Source organism: Lutjanus erythropterus, chromosome 4 (genome assembly GCF_056507025.1).
Source record: "Lutjanus erythropterus isolate fLutEry1 chromosome 4, fLutEry1.hap2, whole genome shotgun sequence".
Taxonomy (NCBI): Eukaryota; Metazoa; Chordata; class Actinopteri; order Lutjaniformes; family Lutjanidae; genus Lutjanus; species Lutjanus erythropterus.
The window spans coordinates 34,648,625-34,676,171 of NC_139320.1; the positions used below are offsets into that span (position 1 = coordinate 34,648,625).

The 27,547-nt window shown below is 39.0% G+C and overlaps 3 protein-coding genes across 3 annotated transcripts in view; 2 read left to right on the forward strand and 1 right to left on the reverse strand.

Annotated features, from left to right (window-relative positions):
* Positions 1-9,182, forward strand: part of sh2b2 (SH2B adaptor protein 2) — a 29,950-nt gene extending 20,768 nt beyond the window's left edge. Inside the window, exons 3-9 of the mRNA XM_084717774.1 lie at positions 2,117-2,218; positions 2,374-2,465; positions 2,829-2,929; positions 4,095-4,256; positions 4,388-4,590; positions 5,283-5,457; positions 8,654-9,182. Coding sequence (XP_084573900.1) covers positions 2,117-2,218; positions 2,374-2,465; positions 2,829-2,929; positions 4,095-4,256; positions 4,388-4,590; positions 5,283-5,457; positions 8,654-8,988 — 1,170 coding nt within the window. The 3' untranslated portion in view covers positions 8,989-9,182. The remainder of the gene's footprint in view (positions 1-2,116; positions 2,219-2,373; positions 2,466-2,828; positions 2,930-4,094; positions 4,257-4,387; positions 4,591-5,282; positions 5,458-8,653) is intronic.
* An 8,156-nt stretch (positions 9,183-17,338) lies between these two features.
* Positions 17,339-20,345, reverse strand: dnajc30b (DnaJ (Hsp40) homolog, subfamily C, member 30b). The gene is made up of 2 exons (XM_084716493.1): positions 19,736-20,345; positions 17,339-18,438 (listed from the first exon to the last, which is right to left on the reverse strand). Exons 1-2 carry the CDS (start codon positions 20,102-20,104, stop codon positions 17,638-17,640), a joined length of 1,170 nt encoding a protein of 389 aa, XP_084572619.1. The 5' UTR covers positions 20,105-20,345; the 3' UTR covers positions 17,339-17,637.
* A 1,331-nt stretch (positions 20,346-21,676) lies between these two features.
* bud23 (BUD23 rRNA methyltransferase and ribosome maturation factor) lies at positions 21,677-27,460 on the forward strand. Its single transcript, XM_084717776.1, has 10 exons — positions 21,677-21,805; positions 22,932-23,014; positions 23,918-24,014; positions 24,111-24,207; positions 24,313-24,363; positions 24,451-24,536; positions 24,759-24,804; positions 24,902-24,963; positions 27,058-27,147; positions 27,295-27,460. The coding sequence occupies exons 1-10, from the start codon at positions 21,717-21,719 to the stop codon at positions 27,347-27,349; spliced, it is 756 nt and encodes a 251-aa protein (XP_084573902.1). The 5' UTR covers positions 21,677-21,716; the 3' UTR covers positions 27,350-27,460.
* Positions 27,461-27,547: the final 87 nt, after the last annotated feature.

The following is a 27,547-nucleotide window of genomic DNA, read 5'->3' on the forward strand; positions in this document are numbered from 1 at the left end:
GCTATTTACTGTGAACCTGTACCACTAATTTAAACCTATATTTAGGGCTTTTTCGTGGTAAAATACAAAGTTTCTACTTTTACAAGTGTTGCAGTTGCCTCCCACAGGATGTGATGAAGGATTTAATTTAACTTTGGTCCATTAATCATTGCTTATTGTGGTTTTTGCTAAGATTGCACTGGTGCAACATTATAGTACCACCCTGCCAGTGATGCATTTCTTGTTTTCTAGAGCAGAAATTATATCTATAAAAAAAGTTGTAACCGGTGTGTTTGCAAAGACATGTGCGAGCGAGACAAACTGTTATCTAACATGCTTATTCTCTGTAGGAATACATTACAGAAACATTATAGCTTGATGCATCCATCCCATGATGCACCACATATTGCAACAGGTTCCTTTTTGTCCATAAAACATTAGACTTCCACTTGTAAAATATCAAACATTTGCAATGATGCCAAATACCACAGTTACTGTACCACATTACATGTGTTTCTTGATCCACTGTGATAACCAAACATAAGCAGCTCATGCTTTTCTTAGCATCTGACACCATCTAAAGCATCTAAAGCAGAAGCTGCCCACCATTTTTGGTTGTGAACCCTTAAAACTAAAAATTTGTTTTAAACATTCAAGTGTTTCTTGTTAACATAAAATACTCATGACTAAATAAGCAACAATGAAATATAAAGTTAGAAATCTCCCCTCTAAAATAACCAAAACTATTGCACCCTATATCCATTTACAGTAGACCTGTTTGCTTTTCTTTCTTTTCTTTCTCCTGATTTGTGCAGCAGAGCAGTGAGAAAGACCTCTTTAGAAGTATGTGTGTTCAGCTCTCAGTACTTTTGTAGCTAGAGTTTCTGTGGTTTGACGGTTTAGTTTCTCTCCTGCGTCTATTTGTCCCTTCAGGTATCTGCTTTATTTTACTGTTTGATGTTCACTTTCAGCCATGTAGGAGTTGTGTTAAGTTACTGCTGATGAAAACCCAGATGATTTTGCTGTTTCATTAAATAAAAGCTTCTAGATAAAATAACTGGACTTTAATTTTGAAGACTTTATATGAAATAAAATGTTTATCCATCATTCAAATGCTCGACTAAAGACAAAACTCTTCTGTGCCAAGCTAACACACCGAGTCAAACTGAGTACAGTCAAGCTGCACGTGTATGAAGAAGGAGCAAAAGAGTCACAGAAGTTACTGACGAATGCGACAAGACCTCAGGGGCAAAAATTAGCATGTCCACGCAGGTGTCATGTCTCCATTGCTGCTGATCAGAACTGGAGCAGATAAATACCCGGGACTCCTGCAGAGTCATCTGACCAGGGAGAGAAAGCCGATTGAACCCTTTACTACTAAAGACAAAAGTCAGATGTTAGGGGTGTTGGTGGGTTTTTTGTCCAGTGTAAAAGGGGCTTGATTAAGAAAATAAATAAAGCTGATTGAGAAAATATTTTCAAAGACCCTTTAATATATTAAAAAAAAAAATGTCCAGTTGTGACTCCTCATGACAGGTTGCATGTCTGTGAGTTGTGAGAGCTATACATTGAAGAAAAAGTAAGACTAGATAAAAAGTCTCAAAAATAAATGTACTGTTGTGTAGCAATATGTTTTTGACGCCCTATAGATTGATCTTGTTGGGTTCCCAGCCCTCAGCTTGGGACCCACAACAGACGCCTGTTGTGAATGCTGACCTTTTGTCTCGGTTGCCACGTATAAGAGCAGCTTTCAAACATCGTATTATCTCCATGCTTGTCCTTTGACGCCCGGGTCGACGTGTCCACTGATTTCTTTCTTTTGTCATAATTATTTTCCTCACATTTTTCTTCTCTTCCACAAACAAAATTAATTTGTCTTATCCTCAATAAATTTAGTGTCACTTAGTAGTAAAAAAAATGTGTGGCTATAAACCAAAGAACCCTGACTCTTACAGTGTATACCAGATGATATAATTACCAATTACTAATACACAGCTGCCTCAATCAGCTGATTGTCAAAGACATGTGTCCACACTCCATGTTCAAACAATTTGTTAACAGGAGTCAATTTTCATTTCCCATATTTCAAAATAAAAGTTAATCTTTTACTGTGTCTTTGTTTTCATGTTGACTTCAGTCCTCGAAGCCCAAAGTGAGCATCCCTCTGTCGGCCATCGTGGAGGTGAGGACCACCATGCCGCTGGAGATGCCTGACAAGGACAACACTTTTGTCCTTAAGGTATGAACCATTTTACAGTCTCATTAACACACCTGCCTCGATTTTAGATTTAATTTCTTACAAATACAGGTTGTTGGAAAATGAGCTTCTGTGCACTGATGTGGCCCTTTGAACAGAGCTCAGTGTGTGATCGCTGTGTTTGGATGCTTCCACAGGTGGAAAACGGGGGAGAGTACATCCTGGAAACCATCGACTCGCTGCAGAAAAACTCCTGGGTCGCTGACATCCAGGACTGCATAGACCCCGGGTAAACCACCAGATAAATATTTGCTGTTGGCTGAGGACGGAGAGACGAGAGGGACGGAGGGATGTAGAGAGGGTGGAGGGGAAAGGGGGAAGGAGGGGAAACACACACAGTCATTAATCATCAAATTAGTGGAGTTTTTGACAGGCTGCTGTAGCACAAACACAGGTCGACATTCCTCCTCAGTTTCCTGGGTTAGTTTGTCGGTGCAGCTCAGGACGTAAACAGAAACATTATTTGTGTCCGTGTTTGTAGGATGTGGATGTGTGTGGAGTTGTGTGTTAGGACTTGCCGATGCTTGTTTGCACATGTGTGCGCATGTGTATACGTTCTTGTGGTTCTCCTGACCCATCTGCTTGTGTACAGTGACAGCGGCGATGACATCGAGCTGGCGTCATGTCCTCATGGCCAGGCCTCCAAAGACTGCTCCATGGTGGCCTCATGCAGCTGTGAGCTGCTGTCTGAGGGTGAGCAAAGACAATCTCACATAACATTAAAAACACCATATAATAACGTTATTAAAAAATTATCCATTGATAGTTAATTAAACTTAAGTTCATAGTTATTATGCTGTTAACAATAATAATGTTTATATATGCTTTATAAATTATTTTATAATACACACACTAATAATAGTTTGTGATAAAATAACATAAATTATGGCATTACTAATAATTAGTAAACGTAGTTAATTATAATTTTAAAGGTCCAACTGATTCTGGGTTTTTGAGGCTGATGCCGATACAGATATTCAGGTGTAAAACAATTCTGATGTTGCTATATCGGCCAATATTCTTTTTACAGCATATAATATATAAAATATTGAATATATACATTAAAAAAATCCCTCAAAATTGAGTAACGCTTCTGATAAAGATGAAAGCAGGATATTTTACAGTTTAACATTAAACTTTATTGTCCAAAATGGTATCAGGGCACTGAAACCATTACTGGTATTGTTAGTAAATAGTATAAATATGTATAAATAAAAAAAAACACAGTTAGAGTAAACCTGAATTAAATTAAATGATTAAACATACACAAAATTCTACTTAAAAAGCTAACAAATAATATCGGTCAACTAGGGTGACCAGGTGTCCTACTTTATGTGGGACTGCACTGCGTTTTTATCCCTTGTCCCATGTCCCACATATTGAGATCATGTTCCACATTTTGACTGGCTCAAGTTTTAAAACCACTGCAAGACAGACGCTTTTCTGAAATCTGGCTTTCAAACAGTGGCTGGAGAAATTTGCGAGCTATGCAGATTTAGGGAGAATTTGCTTGAAAGCACAAAGAAAAGTAAATACAGCTACTACAAAGACTGAGAAATTACTGAGCTGTTGTCTGTTGTGTGCTACTGGATCATCCAGGGGGCAAAAAGCATTGAGATGTTACAAGCTAAGGAGCAGAATAGAACTGCTTATCTTTTAATATCAAAATTTTATGAGGTAATCTTTGTCCCCCTTCTGTCGGCTGATAAGTCCTTTCATTGTTTCTTAACAGTGAAATAACTATTGGCTGAAGTTTGATTAACTATCAATTTACCATTTATTAATGGCTGGTTATTTGAAAGTGTTATCAAATGTTTTGATCCACACAAATTTGTTAAATTATAAAAAATATGTTTAGGTGTGTATCGTGCTCCGGAGAGGTCGTGTTCTACAGCAGCAGAGCACTACAGCGCCCCCTCAGTCCGTTGCAGGGAACCCCCGTTCACGCAGCACCCCTCCCATATGCCTTTAGAGCGCTTCCTCCAGTCCCCAGAGGCCCAGAGCTCCAACTCCTCTGCAGGTAATAACACAAACATTTTCCTCTTGTCTGCAGACCACAAACCACATGAACTCTCAGAGCAAAGAAAGAAGAAGAAAAAAAACGATTACACATTAAAAAAAACCCCACTGATTTATTTTGACTATGTTCAGGTGGAAGCGAAGGATCGAAAGAATCGGATGGTGATGCCAGCCTGGCCGGTTACCCATGGTTCCACGGTACACTGTCCCGCGTGCGTGCGGCCCAGTTGGTGCTTGCAGGCGGGGCCAGGAGCCACGGGCTCTTTGTGATTCGTCAGAGTGAGACGCGCCCGGGCGAGTACGTTCTCACCTTCAACTTTCAGGGCAAAGCCAAGGTGAGATGGTCAGAGAAGAGAAAGAACATCGTGTCATATTATGTGATTGAACTGCAAAGAAAGAGTGGGATGGCTGTGTGTTGTATACATGTAGATTAGGGGTAAAACTGTTATTTTCACTATTTATTAGTGTTTTGATGGTTATTTAGTTTTGATATTCAATTTAGTTTTTAAAATGTAAGGAAAATCATAAAAATCTTCACAGGTTACCAGAGTTGAAGGTCTAATTTTGACAGTAAAAACAAAAACATTAGAATACATAAATCTCTCCTCTGAGCAGCCTTAAATTCACTCAGGCTTGTTCTCAGGACATTTTGGGATGTAGCCACAGCAGCTCAAAGTTGTTCAGGCCCTGGAAAAGATGCAGTAATGTCAACGTTTTGTGTGCTCTTATGTAACATGATCCCTGCACATCACATCCTGCCAGCCGGCAGTGTTGAGGAAGTGTCAGCTGCTGCCTCTTCCTCTGGTGTCAGGCTTGGCATTCTGTCGCTTTGCTCCCGCAGCGAGACACTTCGCAGAAATGTCCTGACCTCTGTCTTAGCTTTTCCTGTTTCGGATGTTCGCTGTGTCTCAGACTGCAATTCCCTGTCTGTCTGTTTTTTTTTTTTCTTCCACTATCCTCTCTTAACCTGTTTCTTCCTTGTTAATGTCCTGTCTCCCCCTCTCTCCCCCTTCCTTCTCCCTCCCAGCATTTGCGTTTGTCAGTGAACGAGAACGGGCAGTGCCACGTCCACCACTTGTGGTTCCACACCGTGTCGGACATGCTGAGACACTTCCACGCCCACCCCATCCCCCTCGAGTCTGGAGGCTCTGCTGACATCACATTACGCTCCTATGTACAAGTGCAGCGAAGCTCCACCACAGGTACACAACACACAAACACAAAGGTCTCTAATGAGGCACCAGACAACAGTTGATTACACGATTCTGTTGAGGTGTTTTTTTTTATTAACATCAACAGGTTTACATTTTGTCACAGATTTGACAGATGAAAAGCCAATGACACTTGTCCACTGTGTGATGTTGGACAGTCACAGCAACAGCACAGCAGCCACTTTAATAACACAGAAAAGGAGGATTTTCAGGTGTTTTAATGAATTGATGTTTGGGGCATGATCTATACCAAACATGCTTGATAACTGAGAAATGTTTACTGTTTGACCAAGTATGACATTAGCTTCTTTAAGACCATCTTTACAGAATTTATGAAAATACACATTCTAGTAAACAGTGAAAAATGTGTGCCTTCTGTATTCCCAGACTTATTACACAACTTGGATGGATTGTACCTCACTAGAGTAATATGGTATATAGTCTATGATTTATCTTAAATTGTAGTTCTTTTGCGCTATTAGTAGTACAACAGTCAGACACGTTAACCCGTTCTTTTGAGGTTCTTCCAACATGAAAGCTCTAATATTTGTACTTATTAGAGGTTGTTGCTTGGAGCTTTGCAGGATATTACATGAGGTCACCAAAGTGAAAAGTCCTTCCTCTTATACATTCATAAGAAATAAGATATGACTTTACTCATTCAGTACTCTTCAGGTTTTGCTGCTACAGCTTTACCTGGTCTGGTATGACCAGTAGCTTGAGGTGTTTGCTAATGTTTGCAAACCTCAGCTAGAGAGCTGGGACCAAGGGAGAAACCTACTAAAAAGTAGCTTAAAAAAACTGACAATGTACATGTGCCAAGAAATCATAACTAAACATAATGCCAAATGCCAGCAAAAAGTGCTAATCATTTAAGTCTATTGCAAAAAGTGCCCACTTGTTCAGAGGTGAGACATAAACAAAACAAAAACAATCTTTGGTTTTGGATACCATGTTCATCAGTCAGTAGTGAAGCAATGGTGAAATAAATTTTTAAAAAGTCATTACTTTCCTTCCAAATTTGTTTGTAGTTTCAGTGGTCAACTACACAAAAATGGCAAACAAAGTAATTTCATTGTTAGAATCAATTCAAATATGAATGTAGTTGAACAACCAGCAATCTACTGCACATTTTATTTAAAATACGGGTTTAATTACATGTGATTCACTACTGTCCAGCGCCAGATTTCAGCATTTACAGTTATCATGTAACTGCCTCAGCCGTCACTTAAAACAAAATAATAAGACTAAGGTTCAGGATGTTTAAACTTTTACTTGGAGAGCTTAGAAACAATTTGTGGAAGGTTTCAAAAAATCTTGACAGTCACTCCTCAGGTCAAGAAAGGACAACAGAGGGTGATCAAAAACTTCCAGAAAGTTAGATGTGTTGATGGATGGCAGAGGTTTGTCCTAATGAACAGAGGGAGCTGAGCTAAACCTCACTGAACCTGCCCCTCCTCCTCCTCCTCCTCCTCCTCCTCCTCCTCCTCATCCATGCTAACACTCCTCTTGCCCTCCGCTGTCCTGGCATGGGATGAATGCCCTCCTGTACAGGAGAGTGAGGGGGCGATTATACCGCAGGAGTTTTGCATGCAGGCCGAGACTCCAGCCCCAGCTCACCCCGGTGGTCACAAAGAGGCCCTCTGTTTCCCCAAACGCTGGACCTACACACACTCAAGCACTCAGTCCCAAACACACACAGACATAGAGTGAGTGTTTGATTCAGGGTGTAAAAGGCTTCACTGATACACTGCTCAGGCGTGTCTTTGGCACCAGTGTTGTCGGTGTTACTGCCCACCAAGAGGACAGACAATAAAGGAGGCCCACACTGCCTGTGTTTACATGCTGCTGTATGTGGGAGCCAGAATCTCTCCAGCGTAAAGCAACAAACAATCGATCCTTCCCGAGTCACGCCCCTTTTGGCTCTGTGCTCCAATAACAGTTGAGCAAGCTCGGTGCCCAGAGGAACCTCGGTCAACTTTCTGCTTTCCTGTTTCCTGTACTTAGAAGTGCTCTGTGCTAGGCTCATCTATGGTGAAAACAAAACCAAATTTTGAAGATGACTAATGCTGCCTTCAGACGGGTCATGTTGACTGAGTTCAGGAGAAGAGTCCATATGAAGGACCCCTTTTGTGGTATTCACAACCTCATAAGTGGAAAGTCGTGTACACAACTTCCCACGTCATAACAGTGCTGTTCAAGAGGAGTCAGAAATACATATAGACACATCTTAAGTAACCTAATGCTAGCATAACCCAGTTAAATGGCTAGGTAATGACTGATGTAGATTAGCAAGTTAATTAAGAAGGCTCCATCTGCATCGCTAACATTAGGTATTAGATTAGATAGATAACCAGCCACCAATTGGCATAGATTAACTGGCTTGTCAACTTGTGTTTTGCTAACATTAGTTAACTTAAGGTGTGACTATATGTACTTTTTTCAGGCCCCACAGCAGCATCTTTTAACCATCTTCAAGGTTTTCTTTTCAACACAAGCCGAGCACATAGCCGAGAACAGGAAAAGAAAAAGTTCATAGAGCACAGTTCACCCCAAAATCAAAGATACAGGTTCTTCTTCTTACCTGTAGTGCTGTTTACCCTTCTAGATAGTTTTGGTGTGAGCTGTTGAGTTTTGGAGATGTCGGCCATAGAGATGTCTGCTTTCTCTCCAGTATAATGGGACTAAAAAGGCACTTGGCTTGTGGTGCTCAAAGCACCAAAAAATACATTTGAAACCCTGAATAGCAATTTCTGTATCAGTTTCGTGTAGGAACTACTTTGTTTCTACTAGAAAGAAAGTAGTTCTTACATGAAACTGCTCACAACAAGGTCTGTGGAGTATCTTGAGTAACCGGGTCATGATTTCTGGAGAGAGACATTGGTCATTGGACATTTCAAATGTTTTTTTTGTTTTGTTTTTTTTTTTTTGCATTTTGAGCACCACAAGCTGAGTGCTCTAATTCCATAATATTTGAGAGAAGGCAGACATATTTACTGTTGATATCTCCAAAACTTGGCAACCCACACTAAAACAATATAGATGGATCAATAGCCTTAGGAAAAAACTATGTACTTTTGATTTTAGGGTGAACTGTCCTTTTAAGAAGGGTCGGTTATCAACAGCACACATTAATCTATATTATTAATCTTTTAATTAAAAGCTTTCTTTTGTCTTCCCACTACAGATGTGACCGTGCCTCCAGTTCTCACTCCACCCAGGGATGCAGGCTGCCGGACAGACTCAGCCCAGCCAGCTCTCCATCCTCCTGGGATCACAGCACCTGCAGGGCCCCCTCCTGATGCCCCACTCTCCTCCAGCACCTCCTCCTCACCCACCGCCCTCCCCTCCCTCTCGCGCAGCGACCCAGGCACCGGAGGAGGTGTTGGAGGAGGGCTACAGAGCCGGAGCAACAGCTCTGAACGCCTGCTGGAGGCCTCTAGTGGTGCATCCGAGGACTACCATGACGCTGACGGGACTCGCAGGGCCCGAGCGGTGGAGAACCAGTACTCTTTCTACTAAACGACCCAGGGCAGGGTTCAGCTCAGTCACGTATTTGGTTGGAGTTGTAGGTGACATGGGACGATCTGCTGCTGATGAAAACGGTCCAAATCACTGGATCACACCATCGTCTTGTTTGTTTGTTTTTGTTTCAAGGCAATTTCCTGTTTCACTGGTTTGAGAAGGGAGGTGACATCAGTGCGCCAACGCCGCTGAATCCGTTTGCCGCTCTGTGGCTTTGTTCCAATCTCAAGGAAGTCGGTGAACAGAGAGACAGAAGGCCGCCGGTAGAAATGGAGATGTTGAGGTGGAGCTGAACATGAAACTTAAATGTACAAACCGCAACTCCAAAGAAGTTCAGCTGCTGTGTAAAATATAACTAAACACAGAATACAACGATTTGGAAATAATTTTCAACTTGTATTAAATTGAATACAGTACAAAGACAAGATATTTAATGTTCAACCTGATAAAAACTATTGTTTTTTGTAAATATACACTCATTCTGAATTTGATGCCTACAACACTTTTTTAAAAAGTACGGACAGAAGCACCAAAAGACTGGGAAAGTTGTGGAAACTCAAAAAACACCTGGTTGGAAGATTCAGCAGGTAAACAGGTTAATTGATTATGAGTGATAGTATCATGATTCGGTATTAATCAAAAGGCTTAGTCCTTCAAAAGCATTATTGGGGCAGGGTTCACCACTTTGTGGAAAACTGTGTGGGCAAGTAGTTTAACAGTAATGTTTTTCAACACACATTTGCAAGGAATTTTTGGATTTCATCTTCCATAATATCATTAAAAGAATCAGAAAATTAAAAAAGAAATCTCTGTACGTAAGGGGCAAGGTAGAGAACAAACATTGAATGTCCCTGACCTTTGATCCCTTGGTCAGTACTGCATTATAAACTGCATTAAAAACACACAATTGTATTACTGCATGGGCTTGAGAAAGATACATACAGGTTGTGGAGCAACCCAGGCAACATCTTTTTCAAAAATGTCTCTGCTTTCTGTAAGTTAAACAGTTTGAACATTAAATATCTTAGTCATATACAGTTCTGGCAAATCATTGCATTCAGCTGTTATTTGCATTTTACACAGTCCCCCAGCTTTTTTGGAATTGGGTTCGGTAGAAAAAGCAGCAGTGAAGATGAGTGGAGGAGGAGAGGAAAATCATCCAGTGGAGTCATATGGCTTTGATTCACATCCCTGTTCATCCTTACCCACAGTTCCCTGGGAGCAGAGCCTGTGTCACCACCCCGCTGAAGGGTTGAAAGTTTGAAATGACCCCGAAGAAACAGTCCCTCCCCTCAGAGCTCCCGAGAGCATCCCGTTAATGTTTGTAAAGCTGCTTCGAGTCTGTCCCGGATATCCTCACTGTCCCTGCAGGGTTTCCCTACAAAGTCCTGCTCTGGGTCTCGGCTCTACACTAACATCAGCACAGCAATCACGGGTGTGTTAGTGTTAGCTCGGAGATGTTTTTCTTAAACATGTACAGCCTAAAGGGTCTTAGTGCCTGACAGTTTCCTTGGACTTGAATGGACTGTTGCCCATAGTGATGAGGAGGATGGAGTTGACAACTTGCATAATCACAAAAGCCCAAAAATTAAATGCAGGTGATTATTTTACCAGTTTCTGCTCAAAAATATGCCAAACATGCATATCTCTACAGTTTTGTTATCACAGTTTCATCAATGGTTACAAATCAGTTTAAAAATGTTGACACGGAAGACAAGTTCAGCCTGTACGAAAACGGCAGGGTGGCTCCCATTTTGCTGTCATACTGGGTTATTTCTATGAGTGTGTGGTGGTGTATTAGAGTCCAAATATTTTTCGATGATCGGTGTGCTACAGTAGTGTCTCTACTGGTTTTCGAGGTCCCTCCGTCTGGTGCTGGTTCTGTATCCAAGCTTATCATATCAATAACCTGTAGATTAGATATGCTGTTAATATAGGAGTTCACTTTGAAGTAAGGCCTTTAAGATATTATTATACCAAATCCAGCATTTATCGGAGGGACTGGGGACTTGTTTTCTAGAAAGAAGACAGTATTACGTGCTGTTTGTGCGGCCCAGTGTGGACTGGAACGGTACAGGCAGTAAGGTGAAGGGTACTAGATGGCCATGCTTGAATAGAAAGATGTGACATTGCTGCTTTACTTTATGCAGAGTGCTGAGCTTTTTAAGTTAATAATCCAAAAGAAAGGCTAAATTTTGCGCCAGGAAAAAAAAAAAACATGTTACTGTAAGTAGTAGTCCTAGACATTTAAGAGAATAGAAAATATCAGCTAAAATTCTTCGTGAAGGAGAAGTTCAGTGTTTTGGAAGATACATTTAATCACTTATTTTCCAAGAGTTACATGAGAAAATTGATATCAGTCTCATGTCTGTTAATACGAAACTATACTGCTAGCCAGGGCTGCAACCAAATATTATTTCCATTATCAATAAATCTGACGGTTATTTTTATGACTGGAAAACGCTACAGTTTCCCAGTACATCAAGCAAGTGACATCTTCAAATTGCTTCTTTTGTCCAACAAATAGTCCAAAACCCAAAGACTCTTCATTTACTCATAGATCACAACAAAAAGCAGCAAATCCTCGCATCCAAGAAGCGAATGTGTGACATTTCTGCTTTTAAAATGATGGAGTGATTATTGGGTTAGCCATATAGTTGGCAACTCATTTTCTTTTGCTCAACTGATAAATTAATCGTGTAATCGTTGCCACTCTACTGCTAGCAAATGGTTAGCTTGTCTTAGTATAAAGACAGGGGAAAACATTAAGCCCTGGAGGTCCCCTAGAAAAGCTCAGGGAAGCACCTGTGCACTGCTCTTTAATGGAGGTGTTGCGGTTCACAAGATGTACAAACCAACCAGCTAAGTAGACTTGAAGTCTCCCATGCAGTGTATTAGACAGTCCCAGCAGGACTGTCCTTTCCAAAGGTAATCAAATCTGTCCATCAGCACCTCTATAGTTCACTAATTAAAGATCCAGTGTGTATGGTTTAGGGGGACGTATTGGTAGAATATGGGAGAAATTGAATTTAATATTTATAAGTATGTTTTCTTTAGTATATAATCACCTGAAGACAAGTTTATATCTACAGAGGGGTGCAGGTCGTCTTCCACAAAGGCCACCATGTTGCACCGCCATGTTTTTGCAGTAGCTTCTGTAATGGACAACCCAAACACTGACTTTAGAGAGGGCCTTTTGCATTTCTTCCTCCAAGTTTAATAGCTACCGTAGCTTTTCCTACGCGCTTGGAAGGGGAGGGTGAGATGAGTGGTATTCAGTTGGTTGCAATCTGAAATCTCGCCACTAGACTAGATGTCACTAAATCCTGCACACTGATCCTTTAACGTGTATTTCGTCTGTTTAATCTGTGCAAAAAGTGCTAAAATTACAGACCAGTTTATGGGGTTCCTTGTACTGGACTATTTCGTAGTGGGGTGTGGTTGCCAGGCAACCAGCAGAGACTCCATAAAGTTACTGATTCTGACCAGGTTACTGCGTCCGACCAACAAATAGTTTGTCACATAACTCCACTATTTGTCATTTTTACACTTCCACTCTTGTATGGATTAAACAAACAAGACATAGTGTGCATCAGTGTGCTTTAGAGATGTTAATGGGCTGATTTTGTTTTCTTTTTTTGACTGAGCCATGCCAGCTGTTTTCCATGTGTCCTGTTTCATGCTAAGCTAAATTAGCTACTGATGATAGAGTGGGGTCAATCTTCTCATTCATCTCTTGGCAAAACAGTGAATAAGTGTGCTTCTTACTTTTCTCTATAGCATGCTGAACACACCTGGAAACATGAATATAGAAAAATACCTTTCAGCTACTGTATTTAAAATATATGCAACACTTTTGTTCAGTTGGACTAAACATATCAATAGTCAATGTCCGTCTTTTCAACCATGGCCATGTAGGTTTGAAGGTGAAGTTTCACCTTCAGTCGAGGAGCGGACGTAACAATTCATGTGCCAATTTGAATCCTATTTTTGAAACATATTTATTCCTCAGCCGTTGTAAATTACATTTTTCCTATCAAGTCTTATTTATGTAGAATTGATTGATTCTTCTTGATGAAACATCCTCAGTGGAACCTGTCTGTCGCAAGAGCCCATCTCACATATCACAGATTGCTCATGTCTCCCTTTTATTTTCTTAACACTTCTTAAAGCTAAATTTTCTGTTGTCTGACTGAGTTTTGAAGAGTCTGTGCAATTTTGTACAAAGTGATGTACTTGACATACTACTTTATATTTCTGTGAATAAAATGTGAAGAAACCATTGCACCTTTTGTGCAGTTATTCGCTTGTAAACATCACAATCAGACTGACACGTTGGAGATTAAAGGCTCAGAAAAGTCGAGAGCTGTGCTGTTACAAAACATAAGCTTATAAAAGTACTTAAAATGATGAGACGTTGCACTGTAGAGGTAAAATTGTCTCTCTATTCATTTATCTGTGTTACTGATGACAGTGTAAAAACGTGAGATGTGGTTTTCTTCTGTTTCAGTTTTAACATAGTCAACCCATGCTCCATATTTAGGCCTGAATGTGAGCACACTTTGAGTCATTATTCACACAGTGTTTGACTTGTTTAGTCAGAGAACATGATCCCAGACATGTTCCACGTTTGATGTTTGTAATATCTAGCATCTTAAGGGAAACTGGATAAAATATGGTTAAAATATTTTGGGTAATTAAGATACTAGGCAGTTATACATCAGCTTAATAATAAAAATGTGACATCAAAGAATGTTTAAAAGCTTCATTTCAGTAACTGAACAAAACTATTTGTGTTTTATCAGATACTTTACAGAATTTGAATCTTCAGTGTCATCAGTTAACATGTTCAACCTCAGTTTCAAAGTACTTTTATAGTGCAGATCCTAAAGGCCTGATTCATGAAAAAGCTATTACAGACGGGCAGTTCCTAAGTCAATGTTCCTGTCCTAACTTAAGATAGGAATTGTCTATTACAAAAGCATCCGAACTTTCCCAAATTTTACATGATCTATCCTAAATTTAGAATAACTGTTAAACTGTCCTTATCTTCACTTTTTCACCTGTAGTAGTGGCTAATTTACTAACTTGTTACCTATCAGTAGTGTTAGCTAACAGTAGCTAACAGTAGTATGGTATGGTGGTGGTAATGATAATTAACTGTAGTGTTGGCCAACAGTTGCTAACAGTAGTGTTCCCTACCAGGAGCTAACAGTAGTTTTAGCTAACAAAAGCTAACAGTGTGTTAACAGTAGCTAAATGTGGTGTTTGCCCACAGAAGCTAATGGCTCTGTTTCCTAACATTAGCTAATAGTGATGATCGCTAACAGTAGTGCTAGCTAACTTGTAACTTGTTATCCATATGGCTGCTCTTTTGTTGCTTTTACACAATGGATGCCATAAGCTGGAGACCGTTTCTGTTATCTTTTATCTCCCAAGTTAGCATTGTTGTAAATTTATCAAAAAGAAGATATTTGTATTTCTCTAGAGATGTTACCAAAACCTTAATCTCATCTGTCTTTAAGGTAGGAGCCCATCATTGTTTTTGTTCAATTTATTTCAATGGATGTAGATGTTAAAGGTTGAGCTAATTTTAGATACTTTATATAGTGCTGTTGGATAGTTAAATCTACAGCAAAGCATCAGATTGTATTGGATCATCATATGTTTGTAGCATCACTGTACCTTGAAAAAGATGCATCTCTAAATAGTCAACTTGTGTCAGAAAAACAGCCTTATTTTTTAGTTTTGATATGCCTTTTATAGTTATTCCAGGAATGTTTTAAACGGTTTATTTAACTTAAGAAGTAGGAGAATGTTTTTAATCTATAAAGGAACAATTAATCCTTCAGTGTATCAGAAATAAAAAAGTACAATATTTGCCTCTAATATAGTGAAGTATAAGTATTAGATAGCATAGAACAGAGAAACTCAAGTGAACAAGTGCCTTGAATTCATGTGCTTGAGTAAATGTACGTAGTTACATTTGACTACTGCTTTAAACTCAGAGCACAGAGAGCCTCCAGCTGTAAACCAGCGATCATTTCAATGTATTCAGACTCCCTCTAGAGGACAGATTTTACAACACCGCAAGACGAAACTCTTTTATTTGTTTAGTTCAGTATGTTTCCATTACTCAAAATAGACACTTTAATATAATGTGGCATCTTATTTGTACAGTACATACACAAATACACACTAAAACACCTGGAAGAAGGCATCAACATGTGTATTAATTTCCTAATAACAAATAATCTCATAACTGTACATTTCTAGACTGCAGATCCAGTGTGCAGGGAAACAAGAGGACTTGTGCGTCATTCAGCATGATAAATTTAAAATTTCCATCCTTGTGCAATAGGAGGAATAAATTTTAATTCAAGCTGCCAAAAAAAAAGTTGTTTAGCTTCACACTTGTCAATAAAATGAATTAAATAAATGAAGGTTTAAACCGAAGCTTCACACTAAGGATTGCAACGGTATACTGGTATTGTGCTATGTACTTTTGCTTTTCTACAGTATTAAATTCAACCGTATTAATAAATGTTTTTTTTTAAATCAAGTTTATATCAAGTTTTGTGTTATGCTAGCTTTTGTATTATCAGTGTTTACAATACAGTGTTCATTAAACCAAAAACTCTCTATTTTCATTTCTTTAAGGGTCATAGGAGATGATAATTATTTATGATTGTGTAACACAAAGAAACAGTGACATTTCCGGAGACAGTTATTGGTTTTTGTACCATACCGTGATAATCTCATACCGTTGCAACCTTCTTCACAACTTTTTGAACAAATGTTGATGGCACAAAGACTAAACCTACAATGACACTGCTCCTGCAAAGGCTGTGAATGTTTGTGCAAAGTAAGAGTGAACTTCAACAAGATTGTGATGGTGTGACTCTGAAACCATTTTTTTAAAATAAATAAAATGTCATTAAATGTAAAAATATGACATCTTATCACCCAGACATGCTGGGTGTTTATGAGCTGCATGCTCACATTGTTGCAAGAATAAATAATCCCACATCCAGCAGCTTTTTAGAGCCTTTACAGGAAGAAATGCAGAAAAAGAATGTGTGCAATTGTTCTCTTCTTGACCTGGCCAACCATCAGCTGATATTCCGAATTTTTAGATTTACTGAAATTGTTTTTTTTTTTTTTATTCAGTTCTTGATAAAATAATTTAAAAATACACTCTCTTGTCTCTGCTCTTTTTAGTGTAGCTTCTATTGTTGTATTATTTTTTTAATGTGCTTGTTTTTAAGCAATTTTTCTGCATGTGGAAGCAAAGGCAATAGACTATAAAGTACTTTCTATTCTATTCTATTATTCCATCAACACTGACACCTGCTGAGCCCGAGGCGTGCTCAGGTGAGCGAGCTGAGCTGTGTTTTGAAGGGACTGCAGCAGAGATTGCTTAAGTTAAAGCTACAGCTTCAATACAAATTTAAGTTTTACTGGTTTTATTTATTTATAATTTATAAAACCTTTATAAAGTTTACGTTCCTATTTAAATTTACAGTTAAATTCATAAAAACTGTGGCTGCGTGCTCCTTGCATATTATTTTAATTTAATGTTGAAAATTTCTCATTTGCAGCATTTAATTAAAATTATGCTTAAAGGCATTTAAACAAAATTTAATTTTTTACAAATCTATATTGGTTCAAAATATCAATTATCAGCCTCCTTGATTAGAAATAATCTGTATCAGCCCCAAGAGAAATACATACCAGTCAACCCCTACTCTTCCCACGATCAGCTTGTCTGTGCATCAATGACCTCTAACAAATTAAACACAGTTAGTACTGACATACAACATGACCTCATACTAACTGCATCACAAACTCTTGTAACTGCGGTTAAGTGTAGGAAGGGATTGAAAAATATTGAAATCTATGAAGCCACATTTCCCATTGGTGCCCATGCTGTCCACAATCAACAAATGTATTTTACATGAGACATGAGGTTGGATGCAGTAGAGTGCAAAAAGTAATTCTTAACCCTTACATGCATAACACACATTATTGATGCCAAGATTTATGCTGATTAGTGCCAATTTGGCGGTCATTAATATTTTTTCTTTTGAATTTATGCTAAATCAATGCCAAAATGTTGATGAATTAGTGACAATTTATGCTGCTTAGTGTACAAGTATACTAATATAGTGAATTAAATTTATTTTAATAAGCAAAAACATGGTACCAGGGTATGTTTAAGAAAAATCTTTGAACCAGATCTTGGATCTTGAAGGAGTTTTTATATGTTATAGAGCAGAGTTTGTGTGATGTTCACCAAATTCAGTAAAAAAAAAAAACTAACAAAAAAAAAACACTTTCCCTTCATATTACTCCTTCAGGCCTTTTCTCTCATTCAGAACATACTGAGAACATAAAACCCAGTGAGTTTGTTTTTGTTGCAGTTTTTTTGGTAAAATGCCTGAACTAACTGAGTTGGCAACTGTTTACTCCTGCAATAGCCATTATACCAGTGATAATAATAATCAACATCTTTAGCAGTCAGAAACTGTGCAACACTTGCAAAACATTCTGAGGTAGCACCCCCTCCCTCTCTAGCTCCTCCCCCCTCAGACTCCTAACATGAAACCCCACAGGGACCTCACATGTCCGGTCGCTGCTTCTATTTCAGGGCCTGCTGAGATTGACAAAAATGAGGCCTGCCATGGCCAGCATCATGGCCAAAGTCATCTCCATCATCTTTCCCTGCTTCCACCTGTTCACATTCTCCTTCTGCTGCTCCTCCATGCGCTGCTTCCTAGCTTTCATCTCCCGCTCCCTCTGCAGCTGTGCCCCGTAGTGAGCCTGATAGAAGGCGTCAAAATCAAACATGGTCTTCCCTCCGGTTTGGGAGAACTTCCTGGCTCTGTGTGGATGCTGCTGCTGCTGCTGTGGGGAGGTTGAGGATCTGGTCTCTTTGGAGGACGGTCTCCCTGCACTCTGAACGTCTGACTGGCTCAGAATACCTCGGTCATACTTCCTCCTCAAGCTGATGTTGCCGAGCACTGTGTAGGCCTCGCTGATTTCTGAGAAGCGCTTAGTGGCCTCCTTGCTCTCTGGGTTTTTGTCAGGGTGGTAGATGAAGGACTGTTTGTAGTAGGCCGTCTTGATCTGGGCCTGTGTGGCCCCGGGGGACACTCTGAGGATGTCGTAATAGGCCGTCCTGCTCCTGTACAGCGGAGGAGTATCTTTTGAGCTGCTGTCACTTCTCCAGCTGTAGCTTCTAGATGCTTGCAGGTTATCAGGATGCAGTTTCAGACGCCTCGGTCGCAGGCCGCCACATGGCCTCCTCTCTGAGGCCTGCTGCTCTGCCAGAATGAAGATGACAGTACAGAAAGCTCGAAGCTGCTGAGGGGACCTGAAGGCATCAGGGTGGATAGGAACAGCTCCTCTGGTCCAGGGTGTCATCCTGCCAGGCAGCAGCTTCTCCTGCAGGTACAGTGATCACATGAGATAACTTAGAGTAACATCATTTGTTATTTGTTGTCTGAGGATGACATGAAGGTGTGTATCAGACTGTTTGCAGCAGCTTGTGATCACTGTAGCATCCTGTGCTGCTGTCAGACTGTACAACCAGCACTACTCCCAGTAGACCACACACACCAGAATTGGCAAACTGACCGTTATATTCTTGTATACAAATCCTTCAATATCAATATCTGACTCAGGTGTAATATCATTCAACTGTGCAATTTCAATATTCCTATGCTTGTGATTCCTCTGTGCAACGGTGTAAATACAACTGTCAAGTCAGTTTCTTGTTTGTATTTCTATATTGTTCCTATTGTTTTATTTTTTTGACTGTCTTTTTTTTTTTTACTCCTTTATTATTTATTGCTTTTTATTGATACTGCTTTTCAGTGGTGGCTGCACTTTCTATCATCTGGTTTAAAACAGGTCAACAATGACATCAACAATCTGTTATTTATGATAGCAGTTTAACAATAAATGCTATTGTCCAAAAGGATATAAGGGCACTGAAACAGTAAACACTGTCTAAGCCTATAATAATTATAAATAGCTACATGCTAAATTAAACAAAAACACAAATAGAGCAAAATATATGTATATATTCTATCTGAATTAAAGGAGAAATCTGTAATATATTTACAATAATGAATCATACAATGACCATGATATGTCATCAGAAATGAAGGAAACATGCTGAGTTCAAGTACTTGCTACTCAGTCAGCAACACTTCAGCTAGAATGCCCTCTTTTGAAATTTCAATTCTGGGCTGAGATGTTTCTATTTGCCTGTTTCATGTTAATTAGAGCTCAAATTAATGTTGAATGTTTACCAAACGAGTAAGTGTCTGGTTATGAGTTGTATGAAATCATTAATCTTTGAGAAGTAGTACATGTTTATAAAGGTCACATTGAGCAATATGTTAATGGAGTCTGACAGGCAGTCACTGAACTCCATCACCAGGTATTGTGTATTTTCAGAGAGGTGGGCTTTTGTTCTTAGGATAACAGTCTTAGCTTTACATTGACTGACAACTGACATTTATAAACAATGGTGTGCTTGCCTTGTGCTCCTGTTCAGTGTTCCTGCAGCCTGCCTGAGCTTCCTCAAGTCTAGGGTAAGTGGGGGGAAACAACTCGCTTTGATCATATATCATTCTTAATAACAAAAAATAGTATTTATAGCCTGCATAACTAATTTGACCACAGTATTTTCGCGGATTCATATATTATCTAGTCTCTGGTCTGGTCAGCCTACCTGAAGGAGGGGCTGCAGTCTTGTTGTGAGGTACAGGGCTGTTTTGTAAGCTTGCAGACTCTCTCTGGTGTGTATAACCCCGATCAAACGGGATGAATCCAGCTCCAACATCCCATTTTCCTGCTGACTTTCACTTGATCCCACTCTGGAAACTTTGGTTGATCTGCGTCGTGTTGCTCTGCTTTTTGTCCATGGTTGAACTTCACGTTGATCCCGGGTTGAGTCCTCTTTTGTCCGACTGTCAGTGAAGGAGCAGTTGACCAGCAGAGCTCCGGGGCTGTCTCCGGTGCACACCGGTCGACTCTGGCTGTTTCTAAGAGCAGATAGCCGGTAAGCTCCGCAACCCAGCCGCTGACCGACCTCTGCCATTTTACCGACAGCAGAGCGGTGAACATACCGGAAAATCGGCTACGTCACACACCCAGGAGCCAATAAGAGTCAGTGTTTACAGGAAGGACTTATCATACGCGGCCAATCATTTTACAGAAAGCGGGGAACGTGAAGTTATGTGTTTCATTCATTTAATTACTATTTATTCATTTACTCAAAACATTTTATTGACAAACCACATCTTTTAGTAAGTACAAAAAACTACTATTTTCCAAAAAAATAAAATTGGTATTCAGTTTTCTTCCAAAAGTAAAGTAGGTTAATTTTAAAACTGTGAAGTATTTCTAAGTTAGGTTTAATTTCGTGTAATTGATATACATTTTGTAATAATGGCCATGGGTCCGTGCATGGTCAGTCTGTACACTTTGTATTACCCTCTGTATTTTATAAGCATCTTTTGTTTCATGTAATTTGTGATTTATTTATTGATTATTTCTTTTACTTCAATGTATTTTATATATTGCCACTGATTGTATTATTCCATGAGTTTTAAGGCAATGCAATACCTCCTGTATATTGTTTTTTAAAAATTGGTTGATTAAAACAAACAAACAAATTAAATAAATTAAATAATATGTTTTTTTTAAGCCGAGGTACTACAGCAATTTATGTTTTAGCATTAATATAATACATTGTTAATGGTATATTTAGGTTTCAAAGAATGCTGCAATAAAAATATAGTTTATTCAGCGTCTACCAGGGTGCACAGTAGGAGGCGATCTAGGTGTCTTATTTTATTAAACTCGACGAAGAAGAAGCGCGTCTTGCGTCGCTTGCGTGTGACGTCACTGTTCCTCACATGTGGGCCGTCTGCTAGCACAACATTTAGCTTGTTCATGAACTGATATTACAAATTAACTCTTGATCTTCAGACACCGAAGTGACAAGCATGGCTTCCAGTTGTCGGCGTCCTGAACACACAGCTCCTCCAGAAGTGGTCAGTGAAATTTGTTTTATTGTAGCTTTTAGCTGCTAGGCTAACAGTGGACTAGCCTGTTTGTACAGGAGGCTTTTGGATCTTAACAAAAAAGGTCCCTGTAAATATACCGCCTACGGTGACTGGGTGATAGGCTAACCACTTAATGTTTTCTTCGTTTTAAATAATGAATTAACTCCAATTTGTATCGCTCATGTAGCATATTGAAGTCAGTTGTAATGATAATATATAAGGGAAACAGTGGAGTCAGCTGACAGCCACTGTTACGAACTGTTTTGTTGGTGTATTAATCTGATGTGCTCTCATGTCCACAGTTCTACAATGAAGAGGAGGCAAAGAAATACTCTCAGAAGTGAGTCTGTTATTTATGCTGTTTGTTACCTTCCTTACTTCTCACTGAGGTTGCCACGTTTGAGAGGAAAATTTTTACTATAAATAAGATCTTTCTGTACTGTTGAGCAGCTCGGGTGTCTTTTGTGATTTTGATTCCAAAAGACAGACTGTAGTGACGTCGACAAATTCAAGAGATGCTTTACAGTCAGACTAAGAATACAGATGTCACTGAGATATGGGAGAGTATTTCATTCACTGCTGAAACACTGACAGACACAGTAACTGGAGTCTCTGTATGTTTTGTTGCTTCACAGCTCTCGAATGATTGAGATCCAGACCCAGATGTCGGAGAGAGCTGTAGAGCTTTTAAACCTGCCAGAGGGACAGCCATGCTTTCTGCTGGATGTGGGGTGAGTGGAGGACACTGACAGTGTTTACATGTAGTATTACACTAATCGTATTACAATGGTGCTTTGAGTAAATAAATAAATACAATCATATTTAAATATATATGTACACATACATACATATATTTCCTCTGACCTGCATTACTATTTATCCATCTAAGTTTTTTGAATTCTAGTTGCCACTTGGCTACTGCTCGTGACAGCGCAATAGTGTTTTTGCGATATTAGAATTTCTCATTTCCATACAATACCTTGAAAGATACCACAGGTAAAAATTGACTGAACATTGGGAGCAGAAAATTTGAGTTTTTTATTTAAAGATGGAGAGAACAAAGTTATAACATGACAACATGTATAGCGAAGGAGATGAGTGAAATGAAGATGAAAGTGCTGTGAGTAATTGAGAGGATGATAATGGTCATGGACTGAAACGTTTGCTGCTTTTTTATGCACCTTATTTTTTGCATTGAGAGCACTTTTTGTTTGAACACTCTTGTCTTAATTAAACAGACTATTTTTGCATTCATCTTACCCTGTGGACTTTTTTTGTGGCAGCCAAACTGGTGTGCGGGTATCTCTTTTGTTGTTCAGTAAGTGAGAGGAGCCAGAGAGTGAGGACATGCAGCTGGTATCTATACTATGAAAAATAAGAATGGAAAACATTTCAAATATTAAGTATTGATATTTATCAAAGTACAGTACAGGATGCAAACATTAGTGGCATCTTACTCAGCTGCGTTGTAACCTCTCGCCCAAGATTAGATGCACACTTCCTTTTATGTGGTGGTGTGGTTTGATGAAAAGAAAATAGTTCCTAAATGAAACTGCTTACAACAGCATCTGTGGATTATCATGAGTAACTGGGCCATGATTTCTGGAAAGTAACATTGTTGAGTTTTTCAGTTGTAGTTTTGGTTGTTTTTTTTTTCGGATGATGTTTCCAAAAGGTCTGCAACTCAAACCAGATTATCTAGATGGATTAATAGCAGAACAGGTAAGAAGAAAAATATGTATTTTTGATTTTGTGGTAAACTGTCCCTAATCCATGGAGTTTTAACAAACTTACTGTCTAATTCGGTATATTTTAGCAATCTAGTGTGAAGGATTCATTTGACTGTTTCTTTCTCAGGTGCGGCTCTGGTCTTAGTGGAGACTACCTGACAGAGGAGGGACATTACTGGGTTGGAGTTGACATCAGCACTGCAATGTTGGGTTAGTTTGACATTGTTACCTTTAAACAAGAAGCTAGAGTTGGATGATATACCAATACAATACAGACGCTGTAATGTAACCAATATCATATGTTATTTTGATTAGCTTAATAATGTGATATATATATCAAAATCAGTATAGCAAAAACATAGTTAATAGATACTTCTACCTGCTCTGTAGTCTTATTGGTATCACTGATGATGATTTCTCAAAATCCTTCATGTCAGTATTGTGTGAAAACATTAACATTTATACTAAAATATTGTGCTAGACCCAGAGCATACTCTCAAAATGTCTCAGCTTCTGATTAATAGTTAGAAGTAGAAAAAAGCTTATAATCAGACAAATGAATTGGGCAGAAAAAAGCTCCAGGCACTTGTTTGGCTCTGCACATTGATTTCTAACTTTGAGAGCACAGCAAGGTGTAGAGCAGCATCAGCTTCAGTGCATCAGTCCAACTTAAAAGAAATTGCTTTCTTTCTTTCTTTCTGATGTCAGAATAAACAGCAGGATTTTTGCTTCTTTATAAGACTTGGACACAGTGCTTAAGCATTTTTTATTGATGTTCTTATTTGTGTGGGAAATCTTAATGTTTTTTCACATTCCAATTTCAATGTCTGAATATTTTTAAGAATGGGTGTATTTGCATTGTCATGCTGTTATATTTTCATTATATCACTGACATGAAATAGTCTCAAAATGGCAACAATATCACTTATGGTGTATATTAGTGCACATTAGTGTATTTAGTCCAACACAAATAGTTTTCATGACAGGCCTACTTATTTAACACTGATTAAATCAGAGGTTTCTGTATTGTCCCTCTCAGTGACATTTTAACTGTTTCACACTAATTTCTTCTTTTTTTTTTAATTGTTTTACTATGGATCTTCCCTGTGACAGATGTTGCTCTGGACAGAGAAGCAGAAGGAGACCTTTTAGTTGGGGACATGGGCCAGGGCATGCCTTTCCGACCCGGCACCTTCGACGGCTGCATCAGGTGAAGAACAAAACATGCTTATGTTTCAAAAGTAAATGTTTTCTCTGGATTAATTTGGAATAATTCCTGACTCTGTGTTTTGTTTTACTTCCTCAGTATCTCTGCTCTTCAGTGGCTCTGTAATGCAGATAAGAGGACACACAGTCCTCCAAAGAGACTGTACACCTTCTTCAGTACACTTTATTCTTCACTGGTGAGGTTTTGTCACTTTGTTCACTTCTTCTACAAAAATTCAGACTTACATACATACTTGATGATTAAGTCCTGTACTAACTTTCCCTTTCTCTTTGTCTTTCAGTCAAGAGGCTCACGTGCAGTTTTTCAGCTTTATCCAGAGAACTCAGAACAGGTGAAATAATGTTAATGTTGATGCAAAATCTGAATTTTTCTCCAGATTCCCTCACTCACCTGCAGTCTTTGTCTTCTCTCTCTAAAGCTGGAACTGATCACGACGCAGGCCATGAGGGCAGGCTTCAGCGGAGGCATGGTGGTGGATTACCCCAACAGCAGCAAGGCTAAAAAGTCAGTACCTGTCAGACGCTGGGCTTTTATTTTGACAGGTTCAGCTGCAGCAGCCGTCTGCGATTGATTCCTTCTTAATAGCCTGTGAAATTAGTAACAATGTACCTGCGACACAAGTCTAATTAGAACAAAATGACATTTATATTGACTGTTTGTCACATTAAAGCCGTGATGAATAATTACACATTACAATGCACATTTACACGTATTGTGTGTTTCCAGGTTCTTCTTGTGTCTGTTCGCTGGAACAACAGGAGTCCTTCCCAAGGTAAGACACGCAGAAATTAGTGTTGGTGAATGTTACAGATGTGTGTTTCATTTAAGCAACATTATGATCACTGTAATCTTCTTTTTGTTAATTTCAGGGGTTAGGATCAGAGACTTCAGACAGAGCTGTTCCAAACCAGGTCCAGTTTTCAGGACAAAGGTAAAGATATTCACAGCAGATGGACGTTGATTACTCTGAGTAATCAGAATAGTATTATAGTTTGATTAATGTGTTTACATGGTTGGAAGTAGCAGTTCAGTCTCCAGAGTTGATCTGGATTTATGTGTTTGTTGGTGTGTTTTATGATCTGTGTCTCTGTGAAAGATGCAGTGTGATGAGATGCAGCCTGAGGCCGTCTGAGCAGCAGATGGAAATTGTTAAAATGTTTTTGTTACTTCTTTGTTCGTAATATGCTGCCTGTTCATTTTCAACTGCTGAAATGAAAGTTAGCTTGTAAAGCATCTTGCAAATACCACCAGATTTATGGGACTTTAATTGGCATACATTTTAATTGTTTTTTATTTTATGCTTGTATTCAGCTTTTTAATACTTTCTAAACCAGAATCAGTTTTCTTAAATGTGAGGAGTTTCTGCTTTTCTTTATCTTATATCATAGTTTATTAGTCAGGGCGCAAAATTAACTTTTTTGTCCGCTGCCCAAATTGTCAGTGAATGTTCAAATTTTACCAGCAGCTCGAATACATCGACACTAGTTGTTTTTGGCGGGTGAGTGAAGTGAATATACCAGTTACTCGCCAATTTTGCCTGCATTTGGCTGGTGGTTGGTGCTAATTTTATACCCTGAATACTGAGTATCTTCTGGGTTTTTTGGACTGATTGGGTCCGTCCACACCAAGAACACTAACTATGTGAGCATCCACACTAATGAAAGATAACGTTTGATAAACAGCGGTGCCAAGCATGCACTGCTCGCTCTATCTGTGACCTGCTACTGCTGCACATTACCCAGAGAACCTAAAAGAAACCCCGACAAATACAGGTTCATGAAATTCTTGAGATGACAGGAGTTAGGTGAATCTAACACACTGTTACGAGAGTTGTCATCGTTTGAGGACAAATTTTATTAATACTTTTTGTATGAGTCTGCATCAATTTAATACCCTAAGTACCGCATGAACAGTACCAAAGGTAAAATTAATGCTTTTTTTATGTGTAATTTGCAGCCTAATATTAAGTTATATAAGTGTTAAATAAGTTGTAGGCCATACCCTGTAAGTTTGGATGGATTTTTATTGGCTGTCAGTGTTTCTATCATTCATCAAATCTCTGTGAAAGTGATCCCAGTGATATCGTTCACCACTGTTGTTGTTGTTGTTGTTGTTACAGTTGTGGTGTGGACTCTTCTCATGTGCTTGACTTAGAATGATTTTTTTATGCAACATATTTATTGTTATTATAGTTATTGTTCTTGGTGTGGATTGCTGAACAATACAGGTCATTTTAACAGCGGACTCTCCGAAACATTGAGCTCTGGGAAATTGTGTTTGGCATTTTTCACATGTGATTAATTGAAATGATTGACATCTTATTTGGTAACAAAAAATAATCATCAGTTGCAGCCCTACTTTACTCAGATCAGGACAATCACTATTTTGGCCATTTAAAAAATTTAATGTATTACTTGCCATTAGGGCTGCAACTGGTGATTATTTTTATTATTGATTGATCTATTGATCACTTTCTCAATTAATTATTTTGCTGTTTGCTCAAAAATGTTGATTTCTGTTTCTCAAAGCTGATGACATCCTCAAATGTCTTGTTTTGTCCCAAAGATGTTCAGTTTACTGTCCACAGTAGAGTAAAAAAACAGAAAATACTCACATATGAGAAGCTGAAATTTGAGAATTTGGACATTTTTCTGTTTAAAAAAATTACTCTAAACAATGAATTGATCAAAATAGCTGGGAAGTAATCTAACATTTGACAGCTAATTCATTGATGGTTGCAGCTTTAGTTGCCAGTAGGATAGTAGGCAGGTCTTGTCGATGATAAATGCAGGTTCAGTCATACCTGCTTTGATAAAGACAAAAGACCGAGAGAAACCTAAAAAGGGTTGTCGTCCTGTCTGACTTAAAACTCTGTCAGGCAGCTTTTCCTCCCTTTTACATTGTGATGTTCGTATTTCTCCTTCTGCTTACATAATGGAGCTGGATGTGTGAAATATTTTGCATCAGTTTTTGGAAGAAGGTGGATTTTAAACAAGCTGATTAACGACATTTTGTCTTTGTGAAGGTGCCGGTTCAAGAACATGAAGGGGAAGTCAGGGAAGAAAGGACGAGACTGGATCTTAGAGAAGAAGGAGAGGAGGAGAAGACAGGGGCGGTACGTACACGACTGTGTTTTAAACTCATTATGATCTCGTGCTGAAATATTCATGTTCTAAATAATGTAATATACTTAAGTTTGGATGTATTCTGCAACACGTGCTGACGCCTCTCTTCTCTCTGCTGTGTGTTTGTTGGTCTGCAGGGAGGTTCGAGCCGACACAAAATACACCGGACGCCAGAGAAGACCTCATTTTTAGCTCTGACTCATGCAGCTGTGCCTTCATTAGCTCTCGTCTGCACCGCCCCACTCACAGTCACCAGAGTGTTTGGACTTAATTCAAGTGGACGACAATGTAAGAGTAAAAGTGATCACGATGGTTTTTATTATTTGTTTGAGTGTTTGGTTATTTTTTTTTCTCACAAACGGTGGTGAGGTTGCACCCTGCGTTCCTGTC